Source organism: Mus caroli, chromosome 16 (assembly GCF_900094665.2).
Source record: "Mus caroli chromosome 16, CAROLI_EIJ_v1.1, whole genome shotgun sequence".
Lineage (NCBI taxonomy): Eukaryota > Metazoa > Chordata > Mammalia > Rodentia > Muridae > Mus > Mus caroli.
The window spans coordinates 30,269,736-30,291,046 of NC_034585.1; the positions used below are offsets into that span (position 1 = coordinate 30,269,736).

The window sequence follows — 21,311 nt, forward strand, 5'->3', positions numbered from 1 at the left end:
TCCTGGAACTCACTTTGTAGACCAGGCTGGCCTCGAACTCAGAAATCCGCCTGCCTCTGCCTCCCGAGTGCTGGGATTAAAGGTGTGTGCCACCACGCCCTGCACAATTTAATTTTATCTTGTGCTGACGTCTTACAGCCTATTAAACACTTCATGGAGATTTTCTGAAGATTCCAGTTTTCTACATAGACGACCGAGTAGTTTTACTCTCCTTAGCCAATCTTTTGTTGGCTTGTTTGTTTGTTTGTTTGTTTTTATAGACAGGGTTTGTCTGTATAACAAATCCCTGGCTTTGTTGGAACTTGCTCTGTAGTCCAGACTGGGCTCCCACTCATAGAGATCTGTCTGCCTCTGCCTCCTGAGTGGTGGTAGGAATACGAGTGTGTGCCACTCCTGCCACCTGGCTGTTGACTTTTGTTGTTGTTGTTGTTGTTGTGTGTATGAGAGACAGACACAGACTCAGAGATAGGATCTCGAGTGCCCATGTTGGCCCTGGACTTCCCATCTTCTATATATATATATATATATAGCACTGTGATCTCCAAGTGCTGGGATTACTGGCATTTGCCGCCATGCCTAGCTTTCCCAGAGCTTCCCATTACCCTGAAGGCAACCACTCTGCAATCAATCACAGATTGTTTTCTGTGAACTTAGTGTGATGAAATCATACAGAATGTACAGTTTTGTTTTCTGTGTTAGGTGGGATCCTGGTTAAGTAATGTTCTGAGTCTAGTGCTTGTCCCTCTTGGCTGGTTTCAAGCCGAGCTACTGATGACTTCCATTCATGTTAATTAATGGTGATTGTATCTATGAAATGTCATTACAAAAGGCTAAGCATGCAAGCAGAAAGTTGCAAATCTCTGCCTGGAACTCCTTTCTGGGACTCAGGACAAGCTTCTGGCTATAAAGTCTGGCCCATACAGATTTTCTAGCTTTCTAAAACTTTATTTAAATTCATTGGCAAAAATAGCTATAATACTCATGAGAGTAAATATCTCTGTTTAGCTAAATGTGCCATATTTATTCTGCCTAGAGCCCCTCCCTCTGAACTTGGTGTTTAAATAGCTTCCTTTGAACTACAAAGTCCCAATAACCAGACTGTAAAGCTATTAGCTGACTAGCGGGGTGTATTTCTAAGACCAAATAATTTTATTTCTAGGAAAATCGTTTCATAATTGGCTCAAAGATTAGAAGGCAAGAGACTGCAGATTAGAAACCAAAGGATGGTCTGCTTCTGATTGTACCCTATATATTGGACCTCTGTCCCACGTTTATTTTTTTCTGAAAGCCTAATTAAAACTTAAAAGAGAAGGGAATTGAAGTTAGCCAGGCACGGGGGACACATATGTAATGCCAGCACTTGTGAGGTGGAAGCAGGAAGATCAGAAAGGAGTTCTAAGTCATCCTCTGCTCCATGGTTCAAGATACAAACCAATCAACACCAAGAAGACCAAATGAGCCGGGCGTGGTAGCGCATGCCTTTAATCCCAGCACTCGGGAGGCAGAGGCAGGCGGATTTCTGAGTTCGAGGCCAGCCTGGTCTACANAGTGAGTTCCAGGACAGCCAGGGCTACACAAAGAAACCTTGTCTCAAAAAACAAAAAGCAAAAAGAAGACCAAGTGAGAGAGACCCAGGGAGACAGACACAGCTCTCCTCCCTCCCACGACTAGGTGACTTTCCTCATTGAGAAAAGGTATTTGAAGGATTTTTCTTTTTTCAATACTGGGAATAGAGCCCAGGCCCTTGCACAATCAAGGCAAGCTCTCTACCACAGAACTGTAACAGCCCAGGAAAAACTTAGCCCAGGAGCTATAGCACTGTGATAGACCACTTGCCACAAATAGACCCATAGACCCTGGGTTCAACCCCCAGCGCTGTACAAAGAAAGAACAAGAAAAGCTGTCCAGCAGTACTTGAATCCATTTTCTCCTGGAAAAAGATTCCCAGCACAGAAGGTGCAGAAGTCAAAAAGGCCTTGTGCACACAGATGTTGGGAGTTGGTTCTATTGCTTTGTCTTAATTTGGTTCCCAAAAGTCGTGTTTCCAGACTCTCAGTGTCCCTGCCCTCAGCTGGCTTTGATTGATAATAAAGAATACAGCCGGGGGCTGGGCAGGGAGACAGAGGTGGGACTTTTAGATTGCACAGGCAAGGGACTGAGGAAGAGAAGGGAGAGAGGAGAGAATCGCCATGACTAGGAGGCAGTGGGGTAAGATATAAGAGCTGCAAGAGAGAAACCATCTGGAAAGAGCCCTAGAGTCTGGGAACTTGAACTTAATTTCACCTTATGATCAAACGGAGTCTGAAAACAAAATGGCAGCACGTAGGATAGGTCTCATTTGTTTGATCCCAATAGATGTAGGTCAGACTCCAACTTGTCTTGGCCCAGCACTGGTTACCAAAATCAGACTAATGTGAAAGCCAGTTACGTTTTAAGGTTTAATTACTGTGCCTGAAAGAGCCATGAACAAAAATGTCTCACCTATGAGCCCCTCCCCAAGGATAGACACTTCCCTAGACGCTGGAGCCTACTGTATATGGGTGGCAACGAGCCACATGTTTTTGCTCCCCTAAACAAGTTTATTTGATCACACTAGATGTGCTTGATCACGTGTAGTCAGGAGGTACTCAGGCATGAAAGATGTAGGGAGGCACACTTGCCTCTGATTGGCTGTGACGGGAAATATGGGAGCCTCATGTGTTTCCCTTTACAAGCCTCTGCAGAATCCCTGAATGGACCTCGCCAGTATCCGTCATCCTTGCCAGTATTTAATTAAAGCTTGCTTCAAATGTGGCTCAGAAATCATGGTACTGGTCTTTTTCTGAGATTCTCAGGTTTAACATTGTTCCAAGTTTCATTCTTATCTCACCCTGATGGTCTTTTCCTGCCTGCTGTAAAGCCTGCAGGGGACCCTCCCATAGAAGTAACAAGTGAAAGCTTCCAAGTGGGGTCACTCATGTGGCCCCACTCTGAAACAGCACCAGTATGGCGGGCCCAAAGCTCCCCTAGCCTCTTTTCCCATCCATTTCCTATTTGTGCACTCGTACATGGGGTGGGTTATAAAAACATGCAGCACCGTCCTTGCCTCCTTTCCCTCCCTGAACCCTGCTCTGCACAGGGAGTCAGAGCAGAGGCCGAGTCTATGAACCTCTTTTGGATCCTGGTTTCCAGTGGGGGAAAATCCAAACCCACTCTGGGGCTTGTGAAGCCATTGCTTACAGCCAGAATCACCTCCTCCAGACGAAGCGTTCCTTCCCTACAGGAAGCCTTTCTCTGAATAAGGCAGGGCTTTTCCGGAATAGACTTCTAGGCAGAGAGGTTCTACCCAGTGTGGTAGTGGCACTCAACCTGTTTTTCTGGCACTCAACCTGTTTTTCCAGCACTCAGTAGTGGAGGATAGAGGTCTGATTCGTTTTAGTTTATTATTATTATTATTATTATATTTAAGTGTTTATTTATTTAGTGACAGGGTGTCTCTATGTAGCCCAGGCTGTCCTGGATCTCACTATATAGCTAGCCTCTACTCAGAGATCCTCCTGTCTCGGCTTCCCAAGTTCTGGAATTAAAATCATGCACTGCCACCACCACCAGACTAGCTTTTATTTATTTATTTGTTTATTTACTTTTTAATTTTTTTTTTTTTTTTTTTTTTTGTTTTTCAAGACAGGGTTTCTCTAGATAGCCCTGGCCTGGAACTCACTCTGTAGACCAGGCTAGCCTAGAACTCAGAAATTCGCCTGCCTCTGCCTCCCAAGTGCTGGGAGGCAAAAAACCAACCAAACAAAAAAGTCTTCTGATTTAAAAACATGTTTTCTGGGAGTTTGCCAGACTTAACTAATCCCTGGCGAACAATAAAATACCTAAATACAAAAATAGTCCAGGCTCTGTAAGGAAGGAACAGGGAAAGGATAGGAGAGGGGTCCCTGCATTAAAGAAGTCCAAAGTCTAGTTGGAGGAAGCTGGATTTAGAACAAATTATTGTAAAATAACAAGAGAAAGTGCTTTGAGCATGAATGGAACTTTGCCACCAACCCAGGGAGAAAACTCCAGGAGGAAGAAATTGTGCTTCACAACTCAGAAAAGGATGTTTGGCAAGAAAGATCAGTTTTGGTCCGAGACCGGGTTTTGTACAAAAATACCAATCCAAAGGTCCCATATTTAGGCTACAGTCAGTGAGCATTCCTCTTCAGGTCACCACAGGGAATCTTGCCAAGGGGTAGGTTCAGGAAATTACAAGAGACTTGTAGAAAATTACCGGGTCGCCAATGATTTAGCGTCTAAAGTTTAAACACTTACAACGGCGCTCTCCAGCCTGCTTCAGCCATCTTACTCTCAAATCCTTAAGCGTTATCTTTTGCTGAGTGTGTTACTCAACTCTCTAAAAGTTAATAATTGATGCTGCTCTGGTCTTTGCGAGGGGAAACGGAATGGTGAATGCAAGGTAAGGGCGATGGTCACAAGACAACCCTCCCTTTCTTTTGAATGACACAATTACTTGAGGGGATCGCCAATCTGAGTGGCTTCTGCACTTCTTGAGTTCACTTGACTTTAGTTTCTTTATGCCTTCACCGGCTCTCCCAGATTACCAGTTTTGTAGCCGACCCTCTGTAGACGCCCTAGCTTTCCCCTCTACCTCCCTCGGTAGCAGGTCTTGGCTAGTGGTCCAGCGTTCTGGGGTCTCCGCTGCCTAGGAGGAGTTTCTGTGGGCAGGGGCGGGACTACCAAGAGCGCAGGGCGGAGCTACCACAAGCAGAGGGCGGGGCGGCTGGAGTCAAGGCCCCGCGCAGGCGCACTGGACTCGCGGTGCCAAACTACAGCTATGGAGCAGGCACCTCCGGACCCCGAGAAGCTCTTGCAGCCTGGACCCCTGGAGCCGCTGGGTGGCCCTGGCGCTGTGCTGGAGGCCGTGGTCGGTGAGGAGAACGAGGGCACCCGGGAAGACGGCTCAGGGGTCGACACGGTGAGGAGAGGGGCGGCGGAGGCTTCCGGTCTGGGGCCGGGCCTAGCGGGCCGGGCCGGGCTGCCCTGGCTGGGTCTGGTGGGTGCGGTCCCGAGACCAGAGGATGACCCGAGGCCGAGTGGAAATGGCGTGCCGGAGGGCTGCGTGGGCGCTGTCACGCGTGTCCGTGGTGGCGTGGCCCGCGGTGTCAGTGGGCGCGTCCCCCGGGGTCTGGCCCTGAAGAGGCTCGCTGCTGTTTCCGGCGGGCCGAAGGGGTCGCTGGGAGGCGGCTACATCCTTGGTGAGAGGCGAGTGTGCGCAGTAAGGGGGGCTTGGCCTCTGGACACGTCGGGAACTAGACATCAGCGTCACGTTAAAGAGAAGGGACAGAGGAAGAAACATTTGTTGAACTCTCCATTTAGCTGTAATGTCGTTATTTGGGATAAGTGCCATGTTTCCCCCTACAGACGGATCCGTCTCCTGCAATCCCCGCCCCTCGATGATAACCGGTGTTTCTCACCTTTTGAGTTAAGGGAGTGTCAATCTGTCACTCTGTGAGTTGTCAATCTGTGAGTGCATCCATCCAAAGGGTCGTGACGGATTTGTAGACTCTGATGAACAAATGTTTAGGAAACTCATTAGCGCCCTGTATTTGAACTCCCTGACCCTCAGTTGCTCAGCCCCGATCCAGTCATTTTGCTGTTGCTGTTCCTGTTGCATCCTCTCCCCGCCCCCTCACCCTCAGTAGGTATTCATGCTAAGGTAACCAGTACATTTTTATGATTAATGCGTCTCTAGAGAGGACTAAGTTTCGAGAGAGCTAACCAGGAACTTCTCAGCAGCTGGAGGTTTTGACTACTTAAACCATTTATGTGTACTTATAAGTTAAAGACTTTAATTTTTTGTTTGTTTGTTTGTTTTGTTTTTTTCGAGACAGGGTTTCTCTGTGTAGCCCTGGCTGTCCTGGAACTCACTCTGTAGACCAGGCTGGCCTCGAACTCAGAAATCTGCCTCCCGAGTGCTGGGATTAAAGGCATGCACCACCACATCCGGCTAAGACTTTAATATTTAAGAACAGTTTTGAGGTCGCTGTAGAATTGAAAGGGAAATGGGGAGATTTTCCCGGATACTCAGTTCTCATATTCAGACTTGTGCCTTATCCACGCTTCTTACCAGACTGGTTTATGTTATATGCGGTGAGGCCAGGTTGTCACCCAAAGTCCATAGTTTACACACTGTCACATGAACTCTTAAGTGTCCTAAAAATCCTCTGCGCTGCCTGTTCTTCCCTGCCCCTCTCCTATTGTTCTTTCATTTTTCTTTTCTTCATTCCTGTTGTTTTCCCTTTTCAGGCATGTCATATAATTGTCATCGTATAATATGTAGCCCTTCCTACCAGCCCCAGACATTGTCGGCCTGGAATGCAGAGATCTGCCTCCTTGATATTAAAGGCATGCCTGGCTAATACATAGGTTTTTTTTTTTAAGAATTATTTATTATTATACATAAGTACACTGTTGCTGTCTTCAGATGCATCAGAAGAGAGCATCAGATCTCATTATGGGTAGTTGTGAGCCACCATGTGGTTGCTGGGATTTGAACTCAGGACCTCTGGGAGAAGAGTCAGTGCTCTTACTTGCTGAGCCATCTCTCCCCTAGTACATAGTTTTGACATGAGTTTCTTTTTTGTTTTGTATGTGTCTGTATGGGTGTATCACTCTCTGACTATGGGTGTGACTGTCTGGAGCTGTAGTTACAGGAACTGCCTGACATGGGTCCTGAAAACTGGGCTTGGGTCCTTCACAAGAGCAGTATGTACTCTGAAGATTTATTTTATTTTGTATGTATGAGTATTTTGCCTGCGTGCATGTGTGTGTGTGTGTGTGTGTGTGTGTGTGTGCACATGAGTCATTTGTGAGCCTGTGAGGGTCATAAGAGGGCATTAGATCCTCTGGAAGTGGCAGTAAGCATGATTGGGAGCCACCAGGTGGATGCTGTGAACAGAATCTGCGTCTTCTGCAAGGCCATGTAAGGCTGTCTTAGAACTCACTCTATAGACACAGCAGGCCTCAAACACAGAGATCCACCTGCCTCTGCCTCTTGAGTGCTGAAATTAAAGGCTTGTGCCACCAACACCTAGCCACAGAATGTTCTTAATCACTGAGCTGTCTGTCCAGCCTAGACTTAGACTATTCTATATGTTTTTGTTTTGACAAGATTTCATGAAGCCCAGGGCATTCTGGAACTCCTGATCTTCTTGGATTACAGGCAAGAACCACCATTTTGTAGTATTTTTGCTCTGTTTAGGTAGGTTCTCACCTTTACCTGGGTTAGCCTGGAAGTTTTGGGAATCCTTCTCTTGATTCTGTTTGTTTGTTTGTTTGTTTGTTTGTTTGTTTGTTTGTTTTTCGAGTCAGGGTGTTTCTGTGTAGCCTTGGCTGTCCTGGAACTCACTTTGTAGACCAGGCTGGCCTCGAACTCAGAAATCCACCTGCCTCTGCCTCCTGGAACTCACTTTGTAGACCAGGCTGGCCTCGAACTCAGAAATCCACCTGCCTCTGCCTCCCATGTGCTGGGATTAAAGGCGTGAGCCACCATGCCTGGCCCTTCTGATTCTTAGTGATGGGATTACAGATGTGAGCTCCCATACTTCCTCTTACTTCGTGACTGTATCTCTAAATAATGCATTCTTTGCCTTTACTCAATTTTGAAGTCTCATAAATGAAATATTTTTCATATGTCTTCTTTCTTTTGGGATTTATCATCTCAAAAGTGTGTTAGCTAACTGATTTATGGCTTTACAGTTTGGTCTCTGTGCTCCATGGTTTATTTATCTCTTGTCTTCATGGAGAGGTGGATAATGAAATTTTTGCTGTTTTAGAGAGTTATTATACATGAAGTTCCTCCTAAAGATCTCTTATTTCGAAATGTCTGAGATTCTAGTCTACATTTAGCAGTGGGATCTCAGGGTCACAGGTGGTAGTAGTGTGTGGAGCTGTAGCCATCAGTGCCGGGTTGTTTCCACGGTGGTTTATTCAGTATACACTCCCTCTCATCAGTAGTGCCAGATGTGTCCGTGAATACTGAAGATTGTCAGGGTTTATTTAAAATGTCCTCCAAACCTGTGGTTATGACCCCATGCCCAGCCGTGTTTTAGTTCTGGGATGGAATGTTAAGTTTGCCACATGCTGGGCAAACTCTTTCTATAGAACTGCACACAACCCTTGTGTCAGTTCCAGGCATCAGAAGGACTTTGATTTTGCTCATGATGATAAAATTTTATTATTTTGTGAGCATACATGTTGAATTAATATGAACTTACAGTATAGATCTAGACCTTTATGTTAATTTGTGTGTATGTGTTCATGTATGTACATGTGCACGTGTTTGTGTGTGCATGTCCTCCTTTTGTTTTTCCTTCTGTGATTCTCTAGTCCTTTGCCATCGGCCGATGTGTTTATAAAAAGATAAAGAAGTAGAAGAATATGTTCTGTGGGGGAGGTGAGGTATGGGGGGAGGGCCTTGGCGGACCCATGCCAAGGCATCCCTTCCCCTTGAAGGACCAGCCATATGACGGTATAGTATAGAATAGAGTTTATTCAGGGCATGGGGAGGGGAGTTAAGAGGGTAGTAGAGGCAGAGAAAAGCAGAGAGAGGGAGAGAGTAGAGAAATAGAGACCGACCATGTAGAAAGAGGGGGGAAGGGAATGGGGGAGAGAGAGGGAGCAAGAGAGAGAGAGAGAGAGAGAGAGAAGACTGCAAGAGAGAGAGGAGGGGGGCAAGCAGCCCCTTTTATAGTGGGCCAGGCCTACCTGGCTGTTGCCAGGTAACTGTGGGGTAGAGTTTAGACAAAATACTAACATTGGCTAATTAGAAATCTCTTATTTCCTTTTGTATTCTTACCCTGTACAGAAGAGCACATTCATTTAAACAAAACAAAGCTGTAGTCAATTTTATTTAAAATGATTTAGAGGCTGGGAGCCTGGTGACACATGGTTAATCTCAACACTTTCGGAGGCAGAGGCAGGTGCATCTCCGAGTATGAGGTCAGCCTGGTTCCAAGAGAGCCAGAACTACATATAGAGACCCTATCTTATAAAACAAAACAAAAAACTAAAAACAATATTTTAGAAAAGGGAAGAAACAAAGAAACCCAATCTCTAAGAAAAGTAGTAAATAGAAGGTAAGGAAGCCTAGCAGAAAGGAAGGAACCGGAGAGAATGGAGCTTAGACACTCCTTTTCCAATTGAAAGCTTTCGGGAGTTAAGAGACTGGTGCAGGGGCTGATGTTCACTGAGCGTCATTGCCGAGGAACTCATAAGTGGCAGTTTAAAAGGGAATGTGCCCTAGGCTTGGCAGTGTTGACAGAACCACGAGAGTTTGCTCAGCTGGTACTTAAGCATCCTAATACATAATTAGCGCCTTCCCTCCCTGAACAGCAGATCTAACTGGGTCTGCAGATGAGGATAATGTAAAAAGGAAGAGAAATTTTATAGGTACATCCTATAGCTTGGACTTTGAATGTCTCCCAACAGTTCCTGGTTAGAAGCAAGGTCTCCCTAGATGCCAAGTCTCCCAGCACCTTGATCCTTTGTACTTCCCAGGATCTCAAACTGAGCAGTAAGCTTGCATTGTTTGTGTGCCTTCCTTCCATCCTGTAAAGTAGAATGCTACTAGCTTGTAGTAACAAATTGAACTAAGCTAGTTAACTATACTTCCACTATTCATTATACCCAAACATACCATACCATCTTTTAAAATGCCCAGAAGCACTGCAGTGGTTTGGGTAAGAACTTCAGAAGTCCAGTTGTTGCAGGCTTTGTCTAAGGTGCTTTTAGAGTGTTGTGCAGATTTCAGTTAGAGGTGGGAAGTAGTGTGTGTGTGTGAGTCCTTGAGATGATTTTGGGACCTCAATGAGAGGCTCTCTCAGTCTCTTTCCCTTCCTAGCCCTGAGGTAAATGGTAGTATTGGACTACAGCTCCCCCTCTACAGTGGACTGCCTTGCTTTGGGACCAAAGCCAGTGCAGTGAGTTTTGATAAGCTAGAACTTCCAGTCAATCTTTCTGTAAGTTGATTCTCTTAGGGGTTTGCTAACTGTAGTGCAAAGGATAATTAATACAATCACTTCTGATCAGTGTAGTCGTAGCCCCAAGGAACTCACTTTAGTCACAAAGGTATCTCTCTTAGAAAGGAGATTATAAGGATACGTACTGATTAATAAAAGCACAGTGATTAGCTTTGGGATGTGGTAAGCTATTAATTTTTTCATACTTTCAAATATTTATGGGATAAACATGCATTAGTTTTTATCAGAAAAACTTAGACCTACAGTTATTGGGTAATAAATAATAGTGAGCTCTTGCTAAGTGCCAGGTAACACAATTCTTTGTATGCGTTTGTTTTTGAGATTGTACAGTGTAGTCCAGGCTAGCCTTGAACTTCATCGTTCGCCCACCACGGTCTCTTCCATCATTTTAACCATCATGCTTAGTCCGTAACTCTTTATTTTTAAACAGCACACCAATGATACATTTTACCTTTGTGCAAACACACAGTCAACAATACATTTTGTATATATTGACATGTGTATGTGTACATACATATATACTATATACAATACATGGCATACGTGTATACATGAGACTGGGACATTGACCTCAGTTGACAGTACTCAAAGATCAGGTAGACATCGCTTTTCTTTAGGAAGGCAAAGACTTGCTGCAAAATTGGAGCTGATGATGGTCACACAACACCTTTAATTCCAGCACCGGGAGGCAGAGGCATATTTCTGTTGAGTTCAAGGCCAAGGTTTACATAGTCTAGGACAGCCAGGGTTATATAGAGAGACAGACCTTGTTTCAAAACAAAACATAGAAGAGCAACAACAAAAGTTGCTAGAAAGCTGGGACGTATATGCTTGATTCTGAATTCCTGACCCCATCATCCATAGTCCAGTCTTGGAAGTCAGGAAGTCACAGGGAAGGCTGGTGTGCTGGTTAGTTTTGTCAACCTTACAAACTAGAATCACTTTGGAAGAGGGAGTCTCAGTTGAAGAATTGCCCCAGTTAGGTTGGCCTGTGGGCATGTCGTGAGGCATTTTCATATGTGTGGCCTGCGGGCATGTCGTGAGGCATTTTCATATGTGTGGCCTGCGGGCATGTCGTGAGGCATTTTCATATGTGTGGCCTGAGGGCATGTCGTGAGGCATTTTCATATGTGTGGCCTGTGGGCATGTCGTGAGGCATTTTNGGGCATGTCGTGAGGCATTTTCATATGTGTGGCCTGTGGGCATGTCGTGAGGCATTTTCATATGTGTGGTAGTTTGAGTAGGTATGGCTCCTGTAGACCCGTGTGTGTGAATTGCTTGGCCCATGAAGAACAGCACTATCAGGAGGTGTGGCCTTGTTGGAGAAAGTTTGTTATTGTGGGGGTGGGCTTTGAAATCATACATGCTCATCCATTGTGACACACAGTCTCCCTCTGCATCCCCTGCTCCCTTTGGATGAAGATGTAAAACTCTCAACTCCTTCTCCAGCACTGGATGCTGTGATGTTCCTCACCATGATGATGATGGACTCTGAGACTGCCCCAATTAAATGTTGTTCTTTTTGAGTGTTGCCTTAGGGGCTGGAGAGAGGACTCAGCAGTTAAGAGCACTGACTGCTCTTCCAGAATTCAATTTCTAGCAACCATATAGTTGCTGGATATAACAGATGCTCACAACCATCTGTAATGGGATTTTTTGGTTTTTGGTTTTTGGTTTTTGAGACAGGGTTTCTCTGTATAGCCCTGGCTGTCCTGGAACTCACTTTGTAGACCAGGCTGGCCTCTGCATCCCAAGTGCTGGGATTAAAGGCATGGGCCCCATCAATGAGTGTATGAGGTCCATTCTCATATAAACACCACACCCAGGAAGTTCAAAGTATTTGTGTTCCTTAACTGACTTTATTTTTAATTTTATTCTGTCATATTTAATGCTTTGTAACTTGTGTTTTTGTTTAGGGTTCCGTCCATAACAGACTAAAATGGGAGGTAGCGTTAGTATTATCCTCGGCAGTGATTTGGAGGCTGTGTAGTTTTTACTTTCCTCAAACATAACAGAAACATTTTTTTGTTGTTGTTGTTATGTGTGACCATTTCAAATTGTTTTGAGGGCTGGAGAGATGGCTCAGCAGTTAAGACTCCTCTTCCAGAGGTCTTGAGTTCAATTTCCGGCAACCACATGGTGGTTCACAAGCATCTGTAAAGGGATCTGATGCCCTCTCTTCTGGTGTCTGAAGACAGCTAAAGTGTACTCATATAAATTAGATAAATAATTATTTTTAAAAAATTGTTTTGAGTTAGAGTATGTTGACTTATGCCTATAGTTCAAGGCCAGCCTCGGCCTCATCATGAGTTTCAAGCCAGCTTAGAACAAAGTGAGACTTGGTCTCAGGAAACTTTCTGCATTTTGAAACCTCACATTTATAATTTGTACTTGTATCTTTTTTTAAAAAGATTTATTTATTATTATTCATAAGTAAATTGTGGCTGTCTTCAGATACACCAGAAGAGGGCGTCAGATCTCATTACAGGTGGTTGTGAGCTACCATGTGGTTGCTGGGATTTGAACTCAGGACCTCCGGGAGAAGAGTCAGTGCTCTTAACCACTGAGCCATCTCACCAGCCCTGTACTTGTGTAATTGTGACCAAGTAAGTACGTGACAGAAACAACTTGAGGGTTGGTCATGGCTCCCTGGTGTACCTGACTGCTTGGCTCCATTCTGCCTGGGGCAGAGTGTCATAGTGGCTAGAGCATGTGAAGAAGGCTGCCCCTTCATCAGGCAGGGAGAAGCCACTTCAAAGACACTGCCCCAGTGACCTAGTTCCTCCATAATACAGCCTCCTAAGGTTTTACCAGATTACAGAGTTATTCCAGCAGCAGGGGACTGAGGGGGTGAGGGGTGAGGGGGGCACTGTCACGTTGCGGATTCAAACCATAATGTAAGCAGACTGTGAAGAGCCTTTTCCCAGAAACTGTTTGAGATCAGTTTGCCAACATGCTGTATTATCTCTGGATGGTCTGATACTTGATGTGTAGATCAGGCTAGCTAGACATTCACCCACTTCGGCCTTCTGATGCTGAGATTAAAAGTGTGCACCAGCACTGCCCAACAGCTTCATTATTCTTGAACTTAGTGCTTTTTAAAGATTTTGTGTTTATTCTAACTGGATAGTATGACAGACTAAAATCATGAGGAATGCATTATTGTTTGGGCTGAGAAGGTAATTTGCTTTATCAGTGTGTGCTTTCAAATTTGAGAGAGTTTTCACTGGAGCAGATGGTGGTAAGTCAGAAGGTTTAGTTTAGAGTATATGTATCTCGGCCAGTGTGGCTTTCATCATCCTGATGGTTACTGGCTTGTCTTAGGTAATTTCTTGAGCTTTCTTTTGGCTGAAGGGCTTCTTTCTGGCTCTTATTTTCTCTTGTTTATATAAATATACATCACTTTCTGCGTCTTTCCTGGGCATGCTTCCTATATTACTGTTTTTCATCATTGAAGCCATTTTTAGTAAGTCATGCATAACTCTAGTTTTCTCTGTGTAACATAACTCTTGCTTTACTGTAGCATTTTGTGTGTGTCCACGTGTATATGGACTTCTGTAGATGCCAGATTTTCATATTGGGTATCTTCCTGAATCACTTTCTACCTTTTGGCGGGGGGGGGGGGGGGGCAGTGTCTCTAACTGACCTGGAGCTAGCAAATTGAATTAGGCTGGCGAGCTGGAAACCACAGAGATCCCCCTGCCTCCTCCTCCCCAGTGCTAGAATTAAGAGTGCAGCACTTTGCTTGGCTTTTCTTGTGAGTACTGGGACACCAAACCTAGTTTCCTATGCATCAATAGCAAGCACTTTACTGAGTCATCGCCATAGCCTGTGTAGCTTTTCCCCCTATAATATTTCTTTTGATTATTGGAACTTTATATCATGAACACTGAGCACACTTACTTCTGAGTCCTCCCAGGTTCACTCTCACCCTTGAGACCTCCCCAGACAGAAAGAAGAAAAAGAAAAAAAGCTCAATCTGTGTTGCCCTTGTACTCACTCTCTGGAGTGCTGGTGTGGGTTTGCCTACTTTATTGTGTTCTTATCTCTACCACCCTTCCTGCCCTTATTCCACCCTAACCCCTTCTAACACCCCCAACACTAGGTAGGTTAGAAAGGGAAAGGGAAAAGGGAGGGGGGGAATAGACTTCTACTTCTATAGCCTACTTCCTGCTGATTAGGGTTGTTGGGGCAAGTCCAGTCTTTGCTGTCAGAATATCCAGCAGTCCAGCAAACTAGCAATAACAAATACAACAGCAAGAGGAACCAGCAGCAGTTGGGGGTTGTGTGTGTGTGTGTGGGGGGGGGAACACCAGCAAGGGGAGCAACAGCTACAACAGGCCCTCTCAGGGTTCTCAAATCTGCCGAGTCACCAGAATTAAACTATCTGCAGCTGGCAAAAATCACAACACTCAAGAGCACAAGACAATCATAGATAATGGCTATGGACTGTCCTTGGAATTTCCAACCCAAATAAGCCCGTATAAAAAGTACTCAATCCAGTTAGTATTTATGTCTAGATTGGGCAGATCTAACACATACTAACTTAGTCCCCAGCTATAAGACCCTTTGCTATTTGTGGTTTCTCCTGGCCTCTTGGTTCTGCTCCCTCATGACCTCCTCCTCCTCTTTCTCCTCCTCCTCCCCCCCCCCTCCTTTTTTTCTGTCCTCTCTCTTCCATACTCATTCTCCTTTCTCTCCCTGCCCTCCTCAAAGACATCCTGTCCCACCTATCACTTCCACTGCCCAGTCATAGGCTCTGGCCTTTATTGACCAATTAAAATGGGGAGAGGGTTCACATGTGATCACCTGAATCCATGATCAACTGCTCATGGGGCAGCACTCTTGAGAAAGCAGAATTAACATCAGAATACACACACACACAAACACACACACACACACTCGCCTGTCAACCACCACTTCTTTTGTGTTTGTTTTTTTTTTTTTTTTTTAATATAGACTTGCGGTTCTTCTAGTAAAAATAAAAGAAACTACTCTCTTTGTTTTCAGATCTCTTTTTATGTATTAATTTTAAGGTAACAAATGCAAAAAATAATGAATTTCATTTTGGCTTTTTTTTTTTTTTTTTTTTTTGTTTTTTGAGACAGGGTTTCTCTGTATAGCCCTGGCTGTCCTGGAACTCACTTTGTAGACCAGGCTGTCCTCAAACTCAGAAATCCGCCTGCCTCTGCCTCCCAAGTGCTGGGATTAAAGGCGTCCACCACCATGCCCGGCATGGCATTTTTTTATGTGTGTATCTTTATATTTTTTTCTAACATATCCTCTCCTGCTACCTATTCACAAAAGGAGTCTGCTCTTTTTTTTTTTTTTTTTTTTTAGAGAGGGTTATGCATACATGTGTATGTCTGTATCAGTTGGATGATGAACTCTGATATGGAAGTGTAAGCAAAATACAATACACCTACTCCCTTTCAACATGTTTTTTGTCAAGGTTTTCATTGCAGCAATAGTAACATAACTCAGATAGAATGGAACCCAGGGCCTTGTGCTTGCTAGACAAGAGTTCCACAATTCACTGAGCTGAATTCCAAACCTCTGCAAGTACTTTTGTAGACAGAATCTATGCATGTATTGTGTTGATGGGTTAGTAGGTATTTGGTACTTGATAATCTACTACTTCCTCAGTTTATAATATAACCTAAAGATTTTTGTTTTTATAATGATGAGACTTGAACTTAGAGCCTCAAACATGGTAAGCAGGAATCTATCTCTTTGCTGCTGCCCATCTGAAGACTTTTTCTTATATGTTCCTGTATAGCTTCATTCTTGGTTGCTTACACATTAAATGGATGACACCCATTAAAATGCCTCTCAAGAAGCTAATGTGCTGCAGTTGTGTAAGCCATGACAACTCAAATAATATATCTGTGTGTGTTTGTGGTACATGTGTGTGGCGGTTAGAGAATAACCGTGGTCTCACAGTTCTCCATTGCACAGGCCAGGCTAGTTGGCCCAGGAGCTTCTGGGACTTCTCCTGTCACTGCCTCCCTTTGCGCCGTGGAAGGAACATTAGTGTTACAGATATACGCTGTTCCATGCAGCTTTCCCGGGACCTGGGATCCAGACTCAGGGCCTCATGCGTGCACGGCAAGCTCTGTACCTATTGAGCCCACAAACCTGAAATATTTGGTGATAAGTTACTCTCCAATGGTGAAATAGCCAATTCAGGCCAAATTAAAGTCTATAAACGCAGGGTTTTGGGGAATCTGCTCTTGGGGTAGGTACACTGGACTCAGGGAATGAGGCTAGGGATGTTGTTGCCAGCCATGCCTCAACAGGTAGGGACTAAGGGTTGCAGGAGTAACCTGAGGTCAGATCTGCTTTGCTATGTAAAATGTGTGCCTCAGCTGTTTGTCCTATGACTGAATACCAACATTTACCAGTACCAGGTATTATTAGTATGGCTGTGGGTTTTCCAATACCATTTCACTATCTTATATTAATTGCACAGGATAGCGGGGTTCTGTTATACTGTCTCTAGATCACATTCACCCCTCTTACCTCATCTATCAGTACCATCTTTAAGGGCTTTTACTGTTCCATTTATTTATTTATTTATTTATTTATTTATTTATTTATTTATGTGTGTATTTTTTGTCCAGATGACGGGAAATAATTTTTGGTTGAAGAAAATAGAAATCAGTGTTTCAGAAGCAGAGAAGAGAACTGGAAGGAACGCCGTGAACATGCAAGAAACGTACACTGCCTACCTCATCGAGACGCGGTGGGTTGCAAGGATGCGCTTGCGTCAGATGGAAAGGTTTTCTAACAAACAGTTGGGCAGAGTGAGGCTGGAGAACTGTAGTCTCCGTCAGAGGCTGGTTCTTGTGGTAGGATGTTGTTAGAGGTCTGGAGCTTTGTCTTTTAGAGCATGTGGGGATGCTTCAGTGTCTTGGAAACCATGTGCCATTCTTAACGCCTTCTAATTTGGAAGGCAAACCCAATGATAACATTTGCTTGTAAGTTGAGATAAAATTAAATATTTCATGTTAAAGTTGTAAATTTAAAATTGTGTTTTATAGCCGGGCAGTGGTGGTGCACGCCTTTAATCCCAGCACTTGGGAGGCAGAGGCAGGTGGATTTCTGAGTTCGAGGCCAGCCTGGTCTACAGAGTGAGTTCCAGGACAGCCAGGGATACACAGANAAACCCTNTCTNAAAAAAAAAAAAAAAATTGTATTTTATATTTCTTATTGTGTTGTCTTTTTAGTAATATGTAATTAATAGGCTTAGTGATAAGCTTAATATATTTGTTTATTTATTGTTGGTTTTTCGTTTATTTATTGTTTTAAATAAATAGGCAGGGTCTCTATGTAGCCCTGGCTGTCTGAAATTTGCTGTATAGACCAGCCTGGCCTGGAACTCACAGAGATCCACCTCCTGTATCTGCATTGTGCCATCATGCCCAGCCATATATGTGTGTGTGTGTGTGTGTGTGTGTGTGTGTATATGTGTGTATATTTATATATATTTATTTATTTGTTTACTTACTTACTACTTACATGTAGGCTAGTGGTGCACACTTGTAATACTAGCACCAAGATCAAGAGGATCAGGAGTTTAAGACCATCTTTGGAGATAGATAGATAGATACATAGATACCCTGTCTCAAAATAGTAATGGTGAAAACAAGCAATAATTGCTAAGACCAATAGTGTAGGGCCTAGATAGATAGGTTAATGGTAAGAGCATACACTGCTCTCGCAGAGGACCTAGAGTTCACTTAACAGCAGCTCCCAGGAATCCAATCCCTTGGCCTCTGAGAACACCTGCACTCACATGGCATATACACACAAGGATACATATAATTAATAATAAAATAAGTCTTCGGAAAAGAGACATTGGTAGCTGAGCGAGGTGGCATATGCCATTAATCTCAGCACTCCGGAGGCAGAGACAGGTGAGTCACTGTGAGTTTGAGGCTAGCCTGGTCTACACAGTGAGTTCCAGGACATCCAGGTCTACACAGTAGTGTAAATCTAGTTACTCAGGAGGCTAAGGCAGGAAAATTAATATCTTTTCTTTCTCTCACTAACCTAAGGCCTCATTTACTACCTGCCCATATAGAAGGATCACTTAAATTTAGGAGTTTGAGGCCAGCTAGGCCAGCATAGTAGAACCCTTCTAAGAATCAAAACAAACTAACAGATGAGCAGCTATTATGCTGAGCCTGACACATTTTTCAAAGGGCTGCTCCAAGACTGATTTGCTTCTCCGTCACTTTGTCCTAATGGACAAGTGCACATTGTGGTTGTTTGTGCATTTCTTAGAGGGCAAGTAAGTTATTGTCAAGTGAATAGTTGGAAAAAAAGGAAGTCTTGATAGTGCCTCCAATGTTTCTCTGTGGCTGGGCTTGGTGGCACTCTCTTTTTATCTTTGCACGTGGCCTTGAGTTCCAGGCCAGCCAGAACTACATAGTGAGACCCCACCTTAAACAACAAGCAAAATACTACATTCTTGAGGGTAGCAGAAATCCTTAGTGCCTTAACATAACCTTTCCACTATTTTACCCTTATTTTCTCCCAACTGTACTTTAGACTTTTATGTAGATAAAGCATGAGGTGCCTGCAGGCTCTTTAAAAGGAAAACAGAGTTGTGAGTTTTCTTGCCCTTTCAGAGCAGACTAAGTTTGCTCTTGTGGACTCTCCTGGTATTTAGAGCCATCTGATTTATTCATATCCTGAACTGAGTGAGGTTCTGTGGTATCTTAGTCTTTGTCATGAAGTTGTTCCCTCTTTGTGGTAGTAACAATGTTACAAATGCCTTTTATGTTGTGAAATCAGTATCACACTTGGGCTTTTAGAATGTCTCTAACATAGCTCTTTCTCAAGAGGTCAGGCAGGTCTTCTCTAACAGGAGGGAGCCAGCGGGAGCTGTGGACTTGGGTGGGTCTGGTCAGCTGCACCCTCATCCTCCCTGTTTCCCTGGGTTGTAAGGGCTAAGCAAGAAACATGAAAAGTTCTTCACTGTGTCACGGCTGGTTTTGAATGAGGTGGTGTTGTGTTGTGTGTTCTAAATAACAGAGGCGCTGTTTGTTTCTTTCCAGGTCAGTTGAGCATGCCGATGGTCAGAGTGTGCTCACAGACTCGCTGTGGAGGCGGTACAGTGAGTTCGAGTTGTTGAGAAACTACCTTCTAGTATACTATCCACATGTTGTTGTGCCACCTCTCCCAGAAAAACGGGTAAGACATAGACAGCGGGAGGAGCTGAGGAGTCTACAGTGAGCCACTCATTTATTTGTTTTCCTTCTTTTTTGTTTTTGGTTTTTCGAGACAGGGTTTATCTGTGTAGCCCTGGCTGTCCTGGAACTCACTCTGTAAACCAGGCTGGCCTCGAACTCAGAAATCTGCCTGCCTCTGCCTCCCATATATATTTCTGCTATATAGATATAGATACAGTTTGCTCACTTTCTATAATGTTATTTGTATGTATATGATTTCAAGGCTGACCATTTGGCACTGGGTAATCACTTGGGTTCTTCCATTGGAAAGACTCTTTCTCTCATTTTTAGCATTTATTAGTTGCCCAAAGTTTTTACATAGGGTCAAGGCCCCATAAGGTTTCCCTTTTCCATGTTAGCCTGTTCTTAGTGTAGTCCCTGTGCGCGTCGTGTTTAGGCAGTCAGGTTCATAGGTATAACTTCCCTATCACTCCGGGGAGATGCAGTCTCCCAGCAGACTATGTTCCCTCCTTAGGCACCACAGGCTCACTCCCTCTCTGTGTTTTGATCACTTGTGATTTTCTTTAATGGTTTCCTCCTGTTGTAAAGAGAAGGTTCTTTTATGAGAGTGTGCAGACTATTTTCATATTAACTTGACAAAAGCTAGTGTAATCTAAGTGAAGGGAACCTCAATTGAGAAAATGCTTCTAGAAGATCGAGCTGTAGGCAAGCCTATGAGGCATTTTCTTAATTAGTAACTGATGTGGATTGAGAAGGGAGGGCCCAGCCCATTGTGGGTGGCGACATCCCCAGGCTGGTGGGCCTGGGTTCTATAAGAGAGCAGGCTGAGCAAGCCATAGGGAGCAAACCAGTAAGCAGTGCCCTCCTTGGCCTCTGCATCAGCGCCTGCCTCAGGTTCCTGTCCTGTCTGAGTTCCTGTTTTAACTTCCTTTGATGATACTTCCAGTAATATGGAAGTTTAAGCCAAATAAACCCTTTCCTCCCAAGTTGCTTTGGTCATGGTGTTTCATTGTGGCAATGATAATCCTGGCTAAGACGGCGGGTAAGAGCTACAAGTGAGTCCCTGTGGCTGAGCCCGTTCCTAATGGTTGCTTTGCTTACCTAGGCAGAGTTCGTGTGGCATAAACTCTCTGCTGACAACATGGACCCAGACTTTGTGGAGAGACGACGCGTGGGCTTAGAAAACTTCCTCTTGAGGGTGGCTTCACATCCTGTCCTTTGTAGAGACAAAATCTTCTATTCATTTTTAACCCAGGTATTTTTCTTTTAATTAGTCTTTTAAAAATATTCATTAGAAAACAAATATTCATTAGAGTTAGGCTTTTAAAAAAATTACAAAATGCTAATCCTCAAGGGTCTTTCGAATCAGCTTTTGATAGGCAGGTTATTGTGTTTGGTTTAGTTTGAAATTTGAGTTACTGGATTATGTCATTAACTACGATTTTCATTTAATTTATGTATCATTAGTGTGCATGTGTTCTCGTGAGTGTGCTATGGGGAAGCGCACACCTGTCATGGCACACAAGGCGGGGTCAAAGGACAGTTCTGTAGAGTTGGCCTCCTCTGTGACCTTCACATGGGCTCTTGGATTTGAATTTAGGCTGCCAGTCTAGCATGGCAAATGCTTTACCTAGATACTGAGCCATGTCACCCGCTCCATAGCTAAGCTTGTCAAAAATTACTTATTTAGAGTGTGTGTGTGTGTGTGTGTGTGTGTATGTGTGTGTATATGTACAACGTGTGCAGGTCAAAATCAGGGTTGGATCCCTGGGAACTGGAGTTAGCTATGCTAACCTACAATGTGGGCACTGGATCTTCTGCTAAAAAGAGAATGTGCTCCTATCCACTGAGCCATCTCTCCAGCCCCATCATAGCTAAATTTTTATACTTAAGGATGCTAAAGACTTTATGTTTGTTACAATTATCTAAATAAAAGCTTAATCTTTTTTTTTTTTTTTGAAATTAGACAGAAAACCTATTGTTACAAAGATTGGGTTTTGCTATGTGGCTTTCTTTTAGAAAAATTGGAGAAAGCTTAACACTTCTTTATATTTATATATATATATATATATATATATATATATAT

The 21,311-nt window shown here is 43.9% G+C and overlaps 2 protein-coding genes across 2 annotated transcripts in view; one reads left to right on the plus strand and one right to left on the minus strand.

Annotated features, from left to right (window-relative positions):
- The first annotated feature begins 4,768 nt into the window (after nucleotides 1-4,768).
- The window catches only part of Snx4 (sorting nexin 4), a 48,150-nt gene continuing 31,607 nt past the window's right edge, over nucleotides 4,769-21,311 (plus strand). Inside the window, exons 1-4 of the mRNA XM_021184727.2 lie at nucleotides 4,769-4,960; nucleotides 16,649-16,770; nucleotides 19,091-19,226; nucleotides 20,331-20,480. Coding sequence (XP_021040386.1) covers nucleotides 4,820-4,960; nucleotides 16,649-16,770; nucleotides 19,091-19,226; nucleotides 20,331-20,480 — 549 coding nt within the window. The 5' untranslated portion in view covers nucleotides 4,769-4,819. The remainder of the gene's footprint in view (nucleotides 4,961-16,648; nucleotides 16,771-19,090; nucleotides 19,227-20,330; nucleotides 20,481-21,311) is intronic.
- On the minus strand, nucleotides 4,866-5,359 carry LOC115029574. Its single transcript, XM_029470637.1, has one exon. It carries the CDS (start codon nucleotides 5,339-5,341, stop codon nucleotides 5,003-5,005), a length of 339 nt encoding a protein of 112 aa, XP_029326497.1. The 5' UTR covers nucleotides 5,342-5,359; the 3' UTR covers nucleotides 4,866-5,002.

Excerpts from the sequence above, each read along its gene's own strand:
- LOC115029574 (XM_029470637.1), bottom strand. The coding sequence starts at position 5,341 with ATGTTTCTTCCTCTGTCCCTTCTCTTTAACGTGACGCTGATGTCTAGT.